The 17,835-nt window shown below is 35.0% G+C and overlaps 1 protein-coding gene across 4 annotated transcripts in view; it reads left to right on the plus strand.

Moving 5' to 3' along the window:
- AKAP9 (A-kinase anchoring protein 9) overlaps positions 1-17,835 on the plus strand; it is a 114,963-nt gene that overhangs the window by 31,385 nt on the left and 65,743 nt on the right. For 2 of the 4 annotated variants that reach the window (XM_065051030.1, XM_065051031.1), the window contains exons 4-10: positions 6,138-6,191; positions 6,606-6,776; positions 9,236-9,391; positions 10,322-10,519; positions 11,270-13,714; positions 15,273-15,486; positions 16,259-16,338. In XM_065051030.1, the coding sequence (XP_064907102.1) occupies positions 6,138-6,191; positions 6,606-6,776; positions 9,236-9,391; positions 10,322-10,519; positions 11,270-13,714; positions 15,273-15,486; positions 16,259-16,338 (3,318 nt within the window). The remainder of the gene's footprint in view (positions 1-6,137; positions 6,192-6,605; positions 6,777-9,235; positions 9,392-10,321; positions 10,520-11,269; positions 13,715-15,272; positions 15,487-16,258; positions 16,339-17,835) is intronic. The other 2 variants (XM_065051032.1, XM_065051033.1) reach the window with 2 other exon arrangements.

A 17,835-nucleotide genomic window follows, 5' to 3' on the forward strand; every position in this document is an offset into this window, starting at 1 on the left:
TTAGTTGAATTCTTTTCCTGTCCCTCTCTTCCTCAGTTTGATTCTTTCTCTCCCACATCTGCCTTCTGCCCTTGTTTATAAGCACCCTTGCTTTCTTCTGGTGTGTTGGGAGTAGGCACTTGGGAGTATGTGGAAAATGTTCCCACACATTCATTATGGGCTACTTTCAAATACAAAATACTGGGCCATATGGACCCATGATCTGGTCAGTCATGATAGTTCTTATGGTATGTTTTTTGTGATGCAAATTAAAAAATATCTGAAACCAGCACTTTTTAAATCGAAGATTCCAGTCCAGCTTCTGGGGAGTACTGTAAATGAAAGAGAGAAAGGAAGGAAGGAAGGTAGGTTGGCTTTTGTGGAGGAATAGGTGGAAGAGGTTGAAGCAAACACTATCTGGGGACAAAAATCCGCTAATAGATTTAGTATTTTTCATAGATAAAATGTGTTTTATTTTGTCCCAGGAATTAAGGTAGTAAAGAACAAAAAGAATCTGAGTTTGCTTTGTGTGTGGGAAGAAGATAGGGCAGTATGTGCACACAGTTTGCCATTGAGAGTGTAGCAAATACACATTTGAACAACTGCTACGACCTTACTGCACCTTTTTAGAATATGCGTCACCATGGTATGTGATTACTATTAAATGGAATATGCAGTATGTGAAGAACGAACCATTAGAAATCAGTTGACAATGGCATTGATGTTCCTGTTTTTTTTACAAGTGAGAGGTATTACATATATAATGAAATATGACTAAGAGATTTTGATCACTTCTGAGGTTGTAGGAAGCAGTGTAGGAAACTGCAAAAACCCAAGAAAATACAATTTTTGCATAAGGAAACAGAATACAGAAAGCTCTAGCATGATGCCTTATGGTAATTGTGAATATGTTCTGATTTTTAGTGTTTCATTGTTAGTATCAGTTGAGTTCAAAGCTCTATATGTGAAAATTGTTTTTAAAATGAAACAGGTACCTTTATCCAGCTTCAAAGATTTCTGTGGGTGCCTACAGAGTATATTAGGGAGCAATTTTTCAGATACTAAAGACAACAGAATTGCAGCCAGACTGCCTTCTGAATGTGCTTTTTAAAAATTGCAGATTTCCTCAAAAATGCAACAACGGATGGGTTTCTAGGCATTTCTTAATCTAATTCTGGAAAAAAAAGACCTTTTGCTTCCCTGAGAGTTATTTTCTAAGACATAAGTAGGCAATGCAAAACTTGTGAATAAAAACATGATACTGGATCTGGTGAAGAACAAACTCAAGTGGTGAGAGTTGCTGTTGTAATAAGCACTTTTAAATTCCAGTTAATGACAACTGGCTAGTGTCCGCAATGAGGAAACAACATGTTTAGGAATGCGTTTCGTGTAGGAACTGAATTTTCAATATGTTTCATGTCAGCTGTAATGTTACTTCTATTATTAAAAGGTCTACTTACATTCATGGTTACCCTGTTAATAAAGCGATCTGAAGCCTTTTCTGTTGAGGAAGATGAGAATAAGTTAAATTTTATCTGTAATAGCGTATTTATGAAGTTGCATGAAATCTTGAGCTTACCTTTATTTCAGATACATGACCTCCTTTTCAGAATGCTAAGAATTCACACATTTGTAGAAACATAGGCCTGTTGATCCATCCTTCTCCTCATTGTTTTGAACATCTGTATTCTTTTTAGTGTTTTTTGTCAGAAATTATGTTGAAGTCAGGGCTGTCATGCTTCAAAGTTAAGCAGGTCGTAAAGAATTTGTTCTGTTGCTATTGGTAAAATAAGTCAGATGTCTTTAATTCTTCAGCCCCTTCTCTTGAGGAAATGGATAAAAATCAGTGAGAAGTATTTCCCTCTTTAATAGACTTACCAGGTACACAGTTATAAGCCAGTAGTCATCTAAGCAAAGCTGAGGGAACTAATAACTATTTATATAAGAATTCTTGTTCTGAAGGAATTCTATTGTAAATACAGTCACTTGTTCAGTTTTGTTCTGCCACCTCTCTAACTGCCTACACTGTGGTCTAAACTCAGGACTAAGAGTAGTTAGTCTTTTTCCAACAGATTTGTTTGTTTGTTTTAATAACTGTGTAAGGTATAATTGCCCCCATATCCAGGTTGTTTCAGAAAGATGGACCCAATTTTTTATTATGGTGCTTTGAACTGGGGTCCATCTTTTTGAAACACCTTGTATTTTCCATATGCCTCAATTTTACAGTGTAACTGCAAAACTGTTCCACCTGATTTTTTTTTTTTCTCCTATTGATTCTCTTTCCAATTTGCAAAGTGTACCTCTGAAAAGATGGATAATGTGAAGTCTACAAAGTTCTTTTTTTGGGCAATGCTAATAAAATTCTATACATCAGCCTTAACAACTACATAAAGAAATCTTCTGTTGTGTGCTATTAATATGTAGAAAAATACAGTAAACCATAATATTTTAAAAAGCCACTCATTATCTTTCAGAAGCTATTGAGTTTAGTTAAATTGTATGACTGTAATTATTTTAATCACAAACTAAAAATGCTTTTCATTTATGGAGTATTAGAAAAAGACCAAAAAACACAACAAATCAAACCCACAAACAAACAACAAACAGACAAACAAAAGCCTGAAATTACTTTTCCCAAGTTATCCTAATTGCTAGTTTTAGCTAAGTTTCATAACTAGACATAACTAGAAAGTTGAAGAGAGGCTAAGAACATTGACAAGCAGTGTTGGAGGTCTAAGTATTAATTTTTGTGAAGGAGTCAGATGGACAAAATGTGAAAGAAACAGGTAGAGGAGGAAATTAATACATGAGGTAAAATTGCTAATCCGTTCCAGATGCTTCTGTATGTGTTTGCTACCAAGTCAGAGCACTTTTTATATCGAAAGTCTGCTTGCCAGTCTGTACTAGGTTGTATTATTTTGATGCATTAAGGTATTTTCTACTTTTTTTCAGTGATTGGAAAACATGTAGTGATTTATACTGAGCGTGAATTTGCCATTTATAAAGGGAAATCTCTGTAGTACTGGCATTAATATTTTAAGTAGTTACGTATTATTACTGTTATTTCTGAAGTACACCATCAGATCTTCCAAGGTCTAAGGAACATTAAAAGGGGTACACTGATTTCATAAATTAAATCCTGACCTCTAATGGCAATTGTCATGAATTGCTGCCCTATTTCAGTGGTGGACTTTGGTTTTCTTTGTGTTTCTCTGGAAGATTCCTTTCATTTGTCTTAAGCGTATGTGTTTGCTGATGCAATGTAAATTATACCTTAATTTTTAGCCAATAGCCTAAAAATTATCCTTTATATCAGTAGATACTATTTCTGTGAATTATTTTGAAAATACAACAAGGAAGAAAAGTCAAACGGAACATCTTTTGAGGGATTTCCATAACCTTCACTTTTTTGTTTATGCAGTTATACCCAGAGCTCTTGTTACTCCTTGCTTCCATTATCTGAAAATGTGATGAGGTTTGATTGTTACTTTAAATGTTTAGTTTTTTGCTAGGCTATGTAACCAAGGGCATCATAAGGCATTAAGGCATAAGGACATTTTGGCATTAAAGGTGGAGTGCAAAGCTTTAAAAGAGGAAATTATAAGGAAATTATAAGAGTCTATATCAATATTATTTATGGGCTTGCAGAAGACCTATATATGGGTAAGCCACTGGGGCCATGAAACAAAGCACAGAAGTCCAATAAGAATCAGAAATTGTTTTGGTTGGAAAAGACCTTTAGGATCATTGAGTCCAAATGATTGCCCAACACTGCCAAGTCCACCTCTAAACCATGTCCCTAAGCACCTCATCTACATGTCTTTTAAACACCTCCAGGAATGGTGACTCCACCACTTCCCTGGGCAGCCTGTTCCAATGCTTGACAACCCTTTCCATGAAGAAGTTTTTCCTAATATCCAATATAAACCTCCCCTGGCACAACATGGGGCCATTTCTGCTTGTCCTCTCTCTTGCTACTTGGGAGTAGAGACCAACACCCTCCATGCTACAACTTCCTTTCAGGTAGTTGTAGACAGCGATAAGGTCTCCCCTCAGCCTCCTTTCTCCAGGCTAAACACCCCCAGCTCCCTCAGCCGCTCCTCAATAGGCCTTGTGTAGACATCTCTTAACACTGAGGTTAGTATCTAGGCTACAATATTCATGTCTTTCAAATGAGTGAAAAAACAATTTTAAATTAAGATATTTTGAAGCTAATAACTCAGCCCCACATGTCTGTCTGCTCTGACACAGCAGCATTTCTGTCCCGCCAGAAGCTGCCAGGCCGGTCGTGAGGCTCCCGTCACCCTGCGCCCTGCTGCGAGGGTCTGGAGGCTTTTCCCACATATTCCAGTCCAGTTTGTTGTCCTGTTGTGTTTCAACTTGCACTTTACAATAAAGAAAGAGGCATTTGAAAGGAAAAGGTACCAGATGAGAAACAGCATGGGCTACCGTGTTGTTGTGGTTCACTCCTGTGATGAGCTGAGCTCCCATGAAGTGAGGCGGGATTTCTGCATTTCCAGACAGTTGTTTTGAATGTGTGTAGCAAAATCCCTTGTATAAGTAAAGAGTCTTTTGTAGAAATTTCAGCTCCTAAGGAGTCTGGAACATTTAATGAGATAAGTCTTTTATATCTTTCCTAGAAGCCCTTGCTATAAAGAATCTGAGAGTCTTTGTTGCACACAGAAATGATTCACAGGAAGAGAAGCATGTCTACTGTGGTAGATTACAGGAATCATACACTACGTCTTTATCAATTAAGCCTAAGTAAAATGGGAGTTTAAAAAAATGAAAATAAGTATTTCATAATAGAGTTCATATAAAGTATTAGTATTATTAATCTGGGACATGTGCCAAAATCTGAATAAAGACGTTGGTGCAAAGCACTGTATAAACACTTGAATGTTTGAATGTACAGCGAACATCTGGCAATACCCAGGTGATGTACAGTGCTTCTGGGAATTGCCTGGACTGCTGTTTGCTGCAATTTTCTTTACTCTTTCTAAAATAAGGTAGTAATCTCTCTGTGGTGTCTTCCTTTTTACTATGGAAGTCAGGGACTGAAAGGGCACTGTGTCAGCTCTGCAAATTCTCGTCTAATGCAGGTATATTCATTCTCTTAATACAGACTCGTTGACTATATTGATCCCATTTATAACAGTGTACTTTCACGTTGGGTAACTTATTGATTTATTTAGGCATGGTAGTCCTTTGCAAATAACCCCTGATCGAGGCTATGGCAGATGTCTGATGTAAACGTAGTAGTTGGGTCTAGAAATGCTATGATGCTTTTCTATCTCTAGTACCATTATTTCTGTTTCAGGCTCTGATCTAGTAAACAGCTCTAAGGGGAAATACAGCTGTCTTGCTTTCTCATTTTAAACATGGGTCTGCTGTTTTAAAAGCCTGCCTCTCTGTTATGGTTACTCACAAGTACACCGCATATTCTTTTCATTTGGATTTTTTTTTTAACGTATAACTGCTCCTTTGGCTTGTGTTTGCCTTTTGGAGATTCGTCATTATTGGTTTGCACAGTCTGTAGAATCAATATTGTCATAGAAGCTGAAAGGGGTTGCGGTGTTAGGTGAGTGAATAAGGATTTTTTTTCAAGTGTTCTATGTTAAATGTATAATTTCTACTCTTTTTCAATCTTAAGAAATACCTTCAAATTGACGATGAGAGTCTATGATCCTGCCTTTCATCTACTATTGAAAGAATGGTGACTTTCAGAAGTAGTAAATCTTGGGGTGCATATATGTCTTTTAGAAAACGTAACTATCCTTAGTAATATAGAGAAATTTTAAACATTAATATAAAATGCAATAGTACTGTATTTTAAACATTTAAAGTATAAAGCTTTGCATTGACCTTTAAAACTGAATTCCTTTGTTTTCTCTAGATGTTCAAATTCATAATATGCGTTTTGTTTTTAGACAGCAGCATCTATTTTTGCAATTTGGGGTGTTTTACCTGTTACCTATGCTTACTTTGATGCAATTTACTATACATAACACTATTGTGTATTTCAAATGAAGTAAATTTTTGTAGCATAAAAATTACCATGGGTCTGCAGGAATCATTACGTAAAATTCAAATTAATGGAAAAGAGAAATTAAGGTTTATTTGGAATAATAACGTATTTAGAAATTGTCTTTATACAGGTAAATGGTTGCAGTTTTGTGACAAGAACAGCAATACCTGCAGACTTAATCAGGGTACAGTATTGCAAATTGAATCATAATACTAATGGTGAATACTAAAAACCTCAAACAATTTGCTGTGAACAAAAACTATGTTGCTGACTAATACTCTTATTTTGCATGCTGTGCTCTTCATCTGCGTTGTTTGTGATATATTAATATAGTTCATCAGTAAAATTGAAATACAAAACAATTTACTATTTCTATTAAGGCTAAGATTATAAAGCAGAACTTGCAGAAACGTATTGTGTCAGTGCTTCTGAGGTGTGAATTATACTAACAAAGGAGGTTGCCATGGCAATAAGATCTTCGATGCTGTATTGTATGTTAATGTACTAAGATGGCATTTGATACAGAATTTTATATTTGAGTATACTTACTGTGATAAAGCATGAAAACTGGCATGTTAAGGAACTTGGATTGATTTAGGAAGAAGAATTTGGAGTTGGAGAGATTTGTTCTGAGCATGGAATTCAGCACTCTCCCAAGCAGCTAGAGGTGATGGAGAATGAATTGGCTGGGAAACAGCAAGAGATCGAAGAGCTAAACAGAGAGCTAGAAGAAATGAGGGCAGCATATGGTACAGAAGGATTGCAACAGGTATAATTACCTTATGTTGCTTTCTACTTGCTACTCGGGTACACGCAAAATGCAAGAGCATCACCTGAAAGAGCTCACACTTAATGGCGGCTCTTCAAAATGCAGTCAGTGTGTGCTATAGAATTACACATTTCTTTAAATCACATACCATGTGTTCTGTTTCTTTGAAGGGCATTTGCATTGTCTGTTCTTTTTCTCTGTATTTTGTGTCTGAAATTCAGTCTGCCTCACAGTGACTTTCTCCAAATGGGGAATGGAAAGACAATTTACTTCAAGAAAAGTCCTAATCCTTCTCTAGTTGTGCAAACTGCATTTTATAATACCTTCCTCTTCCTTCAAGACCAAAAAAACACAGGTTGAACTTCCTAAGGAATAACTGAGTTGATCCTTGACTTCACAGTCTGAAATACAAGGCAGAATGTTTTAATAGACACCTAATAACTTGGGATTACAGGGAAGTATTGCTTACTCCAGAAATACCACTGAAATTGAAAGTTAGATTTTGAAGTAAAGAATATTAAATACTTATTTTTCCAGTTAAAGCAAGTGTTACCATGCACTCAAGTCAGTGCTTTGTCGTGCTTTGTCTTACTTATTTCTTTTAATTTGGATTCAGGTCACATCATTGTGTTTTTCTAGTTTTTGCTAAGTACTGTAGAATACCAAGATGATTCTAATGTTCAGTCATTTTCACTCTCATTATCTCACAATTATATTTTTTTCTGCTTTCATTTGTATTTTACCCATGAAAATGGATGTCATGTTTTCTACCATACTAGAATAATCTTTAAGTGGTTGCCCTGGAGGAGATGGTTTATCATTCCTTTGTCTGATGGTGAATCTCTGGTGTTGCATTTTAAGTCAAACTTAGCTTCTTCTTACGGTGTCTTGAATCTGTTGTGTTAAACATAATAGTCATAATTATAGTGTAATAAAGAACATAAGCACAATTTTAGATTCTCACAATTGTGACTACTGTTAGGTTTTTTTTCTGAGAAACGTGAAAGTGAAAATGTTTATATTTTTTAAAATGGCTGTGATTACTAGTTTTAAAATAAACTAAAAATATATTAGAACAAAATGGGCTGTGGTACAATACTATTTTCATAGTTACAGCAGGTTTTTGTTTGATAGTGGTGATAGTGGTACAGCGCATAATGTCTCAATTGAAAAATACATATGGTTTGTTTTTTCAGAAGAAACAGAAGGATTGTAAAAGGAGAATGTGAAATATGTGTTCTGTGCTTTTGTTCTACCTGTTTATTAAAGAGAAAGAGTGCATTAAAAAGTTGAAAATTATCATCTAACAAACAGATAAATTTAGTTATTCAATTTCATTGAGTAGGTGCAAAAGGAAAGATATGACACAATTGTCTGATCTGTTTGTAATATTCTCTATTACAACAAATATCCAATATTTCCACTAGATCCATGCTTTTAAAGTAGGAGTTCACTGCAGTGCTCTGAAAAGAACTTTAAAAGAATTTCCTCAAATTCTTCACATAGTTTGGCTTGTGTAAGGGACTTCTGGTTTTTATGTCCTACTGAATAATGTCCCTGTCCTCTAAATCAGTACACTTTATCAGGAAGCAATATAGTTTTACTTCAAGGCTCAGCATATAACCTGGAGAAGCTTCTTTTTGGAAGCATTGTAAACAAAACAGTCACAGAAGGTAACTGATGGTTGAAGAAATTTGCAATACATAGAGTTGAAGCTTCCATGAGTCTTGAATGAGTTCAATTTGATAAAGTGACTTTAAAGTGAGTAATATCTCTATTTAGATAATTGCACATGAAAATAGTCCCAATGAATATTGTAGAATTTCTGGCTGCCTAAGTGTAATCCTACAATAAATAAAACGTTTGCAGATTATTTTTTTTCTGTACCTTTATCGTTTCTTCATCATTACAAATTACAAAAAAATCATCTATCAAATACACTATATCAGTTTTGTACCCGGAGCTGATTTTTTTACATAGTTATGAATAATCTCTCTGGGTTCACAATGTAGGATACTGCATGGTATCTATTACATGCTTTTAGTATGAATAATGCAATTTATTGCACTGTCAGTGAGAGGTGAAATAACTTGCATTTATTGTGGGTGAAGCATATGGAGTAGTTGTACAAAATTGCTGAAACAATGTAAGTAGGTACTCTGGCTTTCTTTATGATGGTTTGTTTATGTGGCCACACTTTTTGGTTTAAAAGCAGTTTATATATTTAATTAACTTTCTTAAAGGTTCAGGTTTTCGTTGATAAATGTGTTTTATGGAGAGATCACGTGTTGTTAAATGACGGGAAGAAATCTGTGAAAACATAAATGTTTGAGTAGGTCTGTGTGACATCTTTTAGATGGAGACGTTAGTGATGACGTGTTCCTACTTAACTAAAATAAGTATTATTTTTTGTCTGTGGCTTTGATGTGTGCTAATAGTTTAAATTTTATCCTTCATAGCTGCAAGAGTTTGAAGCTGCCATCAAAAAAAGAGACGACATTATCACTCAGCTCACTGCTAACCTACAGCAGGCACGGAAAGAGAAGGATGAAACTATGAGGGAGTTCTTAGAGCTTACTGAACAAAGTCAAAAACTGCAAATTCAGTTTCAGCATGTAAGTTACAGCGCTACCAATATTTATTTGAGTTTGCAAATTGGTGTCACTTCTGAGAATCCATTCTGAGGACCAATAAATGGCTACTTCCTGCAGAAACACAGAAATTTTTGTGCATTTTGAAGAACTGATCAGCAGTCGCTTTACTGGTCCTACAGTTATCATTATAGTACCTGGTTTATTGTACTGACTCACTGTACAACAGTAAAAGATTAGTCTATTTTCTTCCTCGTATGTGGTGATAGCTTCCAGTAAGTACTGGGTGATGGCAGTTGTCTTGGCGAAAAGCACTTGTGTAATTAGTTCTCAGAGCTTTGGGCTGAAATCCAACCTGTTCAGAACAACCAGTCCTCTGCTTTTGTGGGCCACCATTTCATGCTCCAGTCATTCCTATGTTTTTGGGTAAAACCTGCCTCTTGTGATGTTATTAGAAGGTAGTTTAAATACCAAAGTTTCAGAGGAGCATTTGTTCTAAAAAGCACTGGTGGTTGAGGTGCCATGGACACTGTTAGTCTGCATCTGTGTGACTACAGCTGGCAGTGTTGTGGTTGAATATTGTAATATTTTGTGCTGTTTAAGTACTTTATGTAGCTTTTTTGAGCTTCAGGTGCATTATATTCTAAGGCCTGAGTTTTTATTATTAAAAATCTGATTTTGGGGACAGTAATTACAACTAATCCATTTTGCTGCTTAGAAATGTTTCTGAGATACTGCTGCCCTGTGCAAGCTCATCACAAAACAAATTAATATCAAATACTTTTAATTGGTTGGCCATCCCAAAAGAATAAGGATATTTTGGTTCTTCCTACAAAAACTTGTAAAATTTTGCTATAGTCTTTGGGCTCATGATGTGGAAAAAGAAAGTAAAGATCCCTCTTTCCGTGGTGCAAGCTGTTTCTGAAAAAGGTTTTATTTTTTTTACCGTTCAAGTTGCAGGCAAGTGAAGCACTAAGAAACACCAGCCATAGTTGCACAGCTGCTGATTTATTGCAAGCCAAGCAACAGATACTTTCGCATCAGCAACAGCTAGAAGAACAAGAATGTCTGCTGAAGAATTACCAAAAAAAGAACGAAGAATTCGAAGTGCAAATTAGATGTCTACAAGACAAAATCACAGCATATGAAATGGTACGTTCTTTACTAGAAAGATCTGTTTTCCTGAAATCTTCCTTCTTTTCAGGATTTTGTGGTTCCTCTGAAATTTGAGGGTCGAAGCACGGATTATAAGTGTGCTGTATATGATACATACAAAGATTTTAAATTTTTAAGACTGCTTCTGTTAACTAATTCATAATATTTGTATAACTTAAAACTGAATTTTTTGTGCCAGCATTATGTATCGTGTTTTAAAAAATTGCACAAATATTTACAACAAATGATTATACTGTGTATTGCAATGCCTTCATTAAATGACATTACTTTGTTAGGAAAAAAAAATATATCCTGCTTGAACAATCTTTTCTGTCTGAAGGAAATAATGAATTCTTTTCTTCATGCACATTTTAAAAATTATCCCTAATGGAAGACATGTTAGAAGTACCTAAAAAATTTAAATGTCATTAAAAGTGACAAGAGACAAAGTTTTCAGTAGATTGTACTAAATATTTTTTTGAAGCATCAGAACACAACTGGAAAAAATTGAATTGATTTTTGGGACATTAGGGGAGGGGAGGGGAGATGCGATCGGAACAGGGTTTGTCGCTGATTCCAAAAGTACAGAAAATCTCCAAATGAGGTAAACAAATAATTTAAATTTAGTTTTTAAATGATCATAAGCCTTCTAAAGAAAGGCATTGTGTTTAAATATCTAAGTCTTTATATTTCTTTTATGTTCAGATAAACTAAAAATAAGAACATGGTTTTGCTCATTTTTTAAAGGAAAAACACAAAAATGAGGAAGATTTGAGTAAACTAGAAGAAAAAGAAGCGTTAGTTGAAGAGCTGGAAGCAAAACTTGGGGAAGAAGAAAAAAATTCATTTCAGCTTAAGGAAAAATTATCAGATGTTAGTAAATTACTAGAAGAATTGAAAGAACAGATTTCGCTAAAGAACCAGGAGATAAGTAATATGAGGGTTGAACTTACCACCTACAAACAGAAAGACAGACAATGTTCTGACGAAATAAAACAATTAATGGGAACTGTGGAAGAACTGCAGAAACGGTGTCATAAAGACAGCCAGTCTGAAGCTGACGTTGTGCAAAGAATGGAATTAGAAACACAAAGGAGACTGGCACAACTTCAGGCTGAATTGGATGAAATGCACGGCCAGCAGATTGTACAAATGAAGCAAGAATTAATTAAGCAACATGCAATGGAAATAGAACAGCGTCTTTTACAACAAAAAGTAGAATTGGAGAAAACTTCAAGTCTGTGTTTGAATGAGAATGTTAATAAAGATCAAATGCATTTAATGAATATTAAAATTAATGAATTGAATGTGAAATTGCAAGATGCTAATAATGAAAGGGAAAAAATAAAGCAAGAGTTGTCACAACAGATGGAAGTCATTTCAGCAGAGAAGTGTCTTCAACAAACTAAAATTGAAGATCTTTACCAAGAACTGAATTTTTCAAGAGAGCAGGTTCAAAGAGCCAAACAAACTATAGCAGATATGGAATGTAGAATAAATGAAGCTGAAAAATACCATTTTGTGATTGAAGATTTAAAAACTCAGCTGGCTTCTGCCTCTGAATTTAGGAAGGAATTGGAATTAAAACATGAGGCAGAAGTCACAAATTACAAAATAAAACTTGAAATGCTAGAAAGGGAAAAGGATGCAGTTTTGGACAGGATGGCAGAATCTCAAGAAGCAGAATTAGAGAGACTGAGAACAAAGCTGCTGTTTAGTCATGAAGAGGAGCTTTCCAGACTTAAAGAAGACTTAAAAAAAGAGCACATGGTGAACATGGAAAGCCTTAAAGAGAACTTGACTATGCACCATAAACAGCAGTTAGATGAGGTACAAAGTGAAATGAGTCGAAAGATAGAAGCCATGCAAAGCGAAAAAGACAATTTAATCACAAAGCAAAATCAGCTGATATTAGAGATTTCAAACCTAAAAGATTTACAGCAGTCTGTTGTAAATTCTAAATCTGAAGAAATGACACTTCAAATCCATGCACTGCAGGAGGAGATTGAAATGCTTAGGCAAGAGGAAAAAGAAAAAGGTACCCTGGAACAAGAAATCCAAGAGCTGCAGCTTAAAACTGAGTTGATGCAGGAACAAATGAGGGAGAGAGAAGATAGCCTTCAAAGAAAATGTTCAGAACTGGAAACACATAATAGCCTTCTTAGGGGGGAAAACAAAACTCTGGAAGAGAAATTAAAAAGTATGGCGGTAAGCTCTGAAGAAAATGTCATTTTTAACACGAGTTTTAGCTCTAACTCAGAAATTTTGGACTTGCAAAAAAGAATAGAAAAGCTGATTACTGAAAATGAGCAACTTAAAAACCAAAATGGGCTACTCCAAGAGGATACTGAAAGGCAGAAGAGTGCCTTTTCATCTGCTGAGAAAATACTTGAAGCTAATTATAAAGAGCTGCAGAAAGAATGTGCAAGTCTTCTGAAGGCAAAAACTGAGTTAGAAGAGAACAAGAATAAGCAGGAAGCTGAATATAAAAGCAAACTCAAAGCTTTGAATGAAAAACTTCACCACTTACAAAGCAATAGATCAGTTTTATTTAAAACTAAAACTTCTGGTATTGAAGGGAGTAAAGAAATCGAGGTGTCCAGGGCAGACACGCTTGAAGCTGGAGAGGTTGTCGAGAAAGATGTGACAGAACTTATGGAAAAGCTTGAGGTTATCCAGCATGAGAAACTGGAATTATCCCTGAGACTTTCTGATCTCTCTGAACAGTTGAAGTCAAAGCACAGTGAAATTTGTCATTTAAATGAAAAAGTGAAATCCTTAAAAGATGAGAAAGAACAAGTTCTAGCAAAATGTAAAGAACTAGAAGTCATAATTAGCCATGCTCAGACAGGAAATAGTAGTAGTACTGACCCTAAGACAAAATGCTCTAAAGGAAAAGCACCAAAGACTGTTGCTCCAGCATCTGAAAGTAGGAATAAAACCCCTGGTCCAAGGAGTAAAGTTGATGAAGAAATAAATGTAAGAGGAAATCCAGGTTTGGGTAAAGATATCAGTCATGAGGTAACAAAAGGAAAGGAAGTTCAGCAGATATTGAAACCAGAACAGCAGTGTCTTGGAGAACATTTGCATGGGATGACAGACAGGCTGACAGATGAAACATCGTTAATCGCTGTGACACAGAGTGAAAATAATAATCTTCAGCAGCAAGTGGATGTCTTGAAATTAGAACAGGTACGTTATATAAAGCAGTATAAAAAATAATTTACCTATGAAAATTTGTAGGAGCTTGCACTTGGAAATTTGCATCATATTTTTTGTATTAGCCGCTGTGAAGTACGGGTCCATAGCCGTGTGTGTGGCCAGTGGTTCAAAGCAGTTACATGAATGGCCAGAATGAAAACCGTAGTCAATGTGTATGAGAATGCTATTTTCCAGTGAAAGAAATATCCTTCCCGTACACGCAATTAAATCAACAACAAAAAAAGCTACAGAGATGTCTAGAGTGCTTTACATTTTGATATAGCATATGACTGGAGGTGAAAAATTACTCAGGACATAAGTTTTTATTCTGTGATTAACGTTGCAGTTCTCTAAGTGCTCATTCAAGCAATACAAAAAGATAATGAAACTCTTGACTTCTTCAGTCATCTTTTATAAAATTTGTGAAATACTTATCTTCCTTTATAAAAATTTTTGTGAATATGTAGTTATGACTTAAGAAATGTATCAGTGTGAGTGTGAGAAATGTGTGAAGATACTGTCTGAGTCTAATAAGTATTTATGTTTTGTTGGAGAAATTTTGCTTGTATTTTTTTGGTATTATAAATGAATTGCAGGTAGTATGGAAAATATTTTTATTTGCTAATAAAAATAGCTAAGCATTGAATTACCAGTATTTAATTAGGTGCTAGAATTGTAAATCTGGCTTTAAATGTATATACAGTGATGCAGTGGAATAACATGCTGTAAGAAGTATGCAACTAAGTTTTCTGTAGAAATAGGTGTTAAACATTCTTCTACTATTTTTGTTGTTGTTTGTTTGTTTTCATGTTCTAAAAATCCATCTAACGGTGAGCTAATACCACCACTGCCTAATTTTGTGTTGTGTTGCGGTTAATTCATTTCCTAAGAAATAAAATAATAAACAAAACCGCACTGCAAACAGTTGTGAGATTATAGAAAAGAGCTACAGGTATATAATGTATTTGATTTTTTTTTTTTTTTAATGAGGACATGGTAAGGGTCTTGCAATTTCCTGCCATAGAACTAAAAAATCATTATGGTCTGGAGGTGTCGAAAACCTTTTCAAACTTGGACTCTAAATAACTCACTATTGGCATATCTTAAACATGTTTTTACTTTAGCAGTGACATGCCCAAAAGGGCAGACTAGAACTATAAGCCTTGGAAATCAACGTTTTTGAGGTCTGCTAGTCTGCTATTGCACTCTTTTTTCTGTATTTGCAGTGAACTTTCTTAAATTACTCTGTTTGTAGTGATATTGCTCTCACTTCTTTGGGGTAAAATTCACTGGGTATCTATTACTGCAAAATAGGAGTTGAAGCATATGGTTTTGTTGATTTAATTTGATTTTTATTTTAAGTTGAAGAAGTGTCATAGTATTTTGTTGCAGTTCAGTTTTTCATACTGTGTATATTTGCATTTACTTAATGCATACCATATACACAGCGTTCCATTCAGCACATTATTAATTTCAGAAATTCATAAAGACTGTATTTTTTTGTTTTCTTGTTTCTCACTCTTTGTAAAATCTATCTTTTTATTCAAAGACTGATTTACAGCTACAGATGGAAGCACAGCGCATTTGCCTATCCCTGGTTTATTCAGCTCATGTAGACCAGGTTCGTGAGTACCTGAAAGCAGAAAAAGAGAGTGCACTTTGCAGTCTTAAAGAGGAGCTTGTACATAGTCATCTACAAGAGATGAATGATCTTAAAAAAATGCATCAGCTGGAGCTCCAGACCTTGAAAATTCAACAAGCAGGTAACGTGACCAGAATTACGGGAGTGAAGCTCTTGGTATGAAAAACAGTGTCTTTAAAAGAAAACAAGCACAAGAATTTGTGCATGCAGCTGTCCAACTAAATTGTTTTTTGTAGAACATTTTAAAGTGGTTTTATACCAAATTATTTACTCGTTAGAAGTAGCCTGTTACTCAAGGTGCTTAAAAAAAAAGTACCAATGATATAAAGAAAGGATAGGCAGTATTACAACTCATGTTATGCTATTTATATTAGGTCAATTAATTGTAAGGAACTGTGTAATGGGTTCACCTATAAGCTTGTATTCCTCACCGAAATATTAAGCAAATGCATCAGCAAAGTATTTTTGGGCTTGTTTCATTCTCTTTTCTTTGAATTGATTTCCTGCTCACGTTAAGTTTCTTTGCCTACTATTGCCTCAGTGAGATTTTATGTTATCATGCTGGTTTTCTATCCCTAGTTTATGTGTCATCCCATGATTTACCCTTGTGTAAATTTTTGGCATGATTTCTTTGCCCTCCGATATGTTTCTGTGAATTTTGATCTTTCTAGAGCTCACTAACACACAAGGCCATTTCTTAATCACTTACTCCTTTTGAACATGCAGTTCTACCATAATAATTGAATCTGTCTGAGTGGTGGAACAAGAAATAGAGGAATAAAAAATGATGCCTTTCTAAGAGCTGAAGACCTCACTGAGGCAGGAAATAAGGCCTTTGAAAAGTTGTTGTGCACATAGTATTTAAAAATAATATGAATACTTTGTATTCGTAGATGATGAAGTCAAATCTACACAAAGTCTTTTAGAAAAGTTGAATGAAGCTGTAACTGAAGAATGTTCTAGGCTTGCACAGGTAAGATTTAACATAGAGTCGTTTTTAAAATGAAAATTTTTAAAATGAAAAATTATGTGTACGGTGAGTCATCATATTTTTCAACATATTTTTGACAAGTTTTCTTTGCAGCTTATCTCTTTGCATTGATCTCAAAATACAGACTGCTAAACCTGTTCTTCCAAAATGATGTTGCAAGGAGTTCTGTAATTTTTTTTCCTAAACACTTTTATGTCCTTCTTCAGACAATTTTTCTGGCTTATACGTAGTCTTGATCTTCTATGTAATGTTTGTCTTATATCTACCAGTTTGGAAGTATTTTCTTCCTTTCTGTTTGTCTGTGGCTGTAAGTTGTTGATTTAACAGCAGTCTGATATCATGTGTGTGTTGAAACACAGAGCATCATTCTCTCGTAGCTGCAATAAGATAGTAATTTCCATCTTGGCTGCACCATATCTTTCAAAGACTTGAAAGTGTCTAAGAATCTACCAAAAATGCTGTCTGTGTTGTTTTCAGTAACTACATATTGTAGTCAGAAATTGAAGCTTATTTTTAGTCTTTAGTCTTAATATTATTTTGCTGTATCATTGTAGAGTACTGGTAAACAATGGCCATTACAGGTACTTTTTGTCAAGCAGTCAAGTTACTTATTGAACTTCTTTTTGGATAAACTAAGCTACTTTTGTCATTCATTATAAGCCATAGTTTTCCAGTCTTAAATACCTTCAAATGGTTGGTTTTGGTGTGGTGGGTTTGTGGCGGTGGTGGGTTTTTTTCCTTTTTTGCTGGACTTTTCTCAACATGTTTTTGGGAAAGTGGGTAGCAGAACTTTAGTACTGGAGAGCCAGTGTAGGAGAGATGAAACAGGACTCCCTGATGGCTCATAGAAAGCAGCAGCTGAGTGAAAGTCTTTGGCATTCGTTGTTTCAGAGCTGGGAAGAACTCTGCTGATCTATGTGATTCCATGTTGAGTTTTGGAGAAATTATTATTTTGTTTTTGTAAGTTGAATTTGGTGTCTGTTGAATCCAAAATCTTTAAGTAAATAGTCCCACTGTGTGCTCTGGGCAGGCCAAGTTTATTTTCAAGTATCATTTATCTTCAGAAATCATATGGATAAATCTTCTGTTTGCCTACTCATTGTAAGTTTGGCAGCTGTTTTGCTGGCCACACAGCACTAACAAGCATGAGGCATTCTGTTTATGATTTGCTGGAGTTTTCTTCTGCCATCCCCTTTTATCCTGTTTGTTCAGTGCTTAAGAACACAATGAATTGTAATTCTAAACGGATACAAGATTCTGCCTTAAGGAATCCTTCCAAGTAAAATTGCAGTTTCGGAGAATGAGACATTTACAATGTAAATTTGCTTTTGGCATTAATAAAGAAGGCCTTTATATGAAAGACTTTGATACCGGCCAGTTCGAAATTAAATAGCCATCCCAAAATATATGTATTTATGTTTAAGCTGAAAAGTCTTTCAATACCTGTTTCTTTATTAGGAATTTTAAAGGTTGTCTAGG

This window comes from Columba livia, chromosome 2 (assembly GCF_036013475.1).
Source record: "Columba livia isolate bColLiv1 breed racing homer chromosome 2, bColLiv1.pat.W.v2, whole genome shotgun sequence".
In the NCBI taxonomy this organism is placed as follows: domain Eukaryota; kingdom Metazoa; phylum Chordata; class Aves; order Columbiformes; family Columbidae; genus Columba; species Columba livia.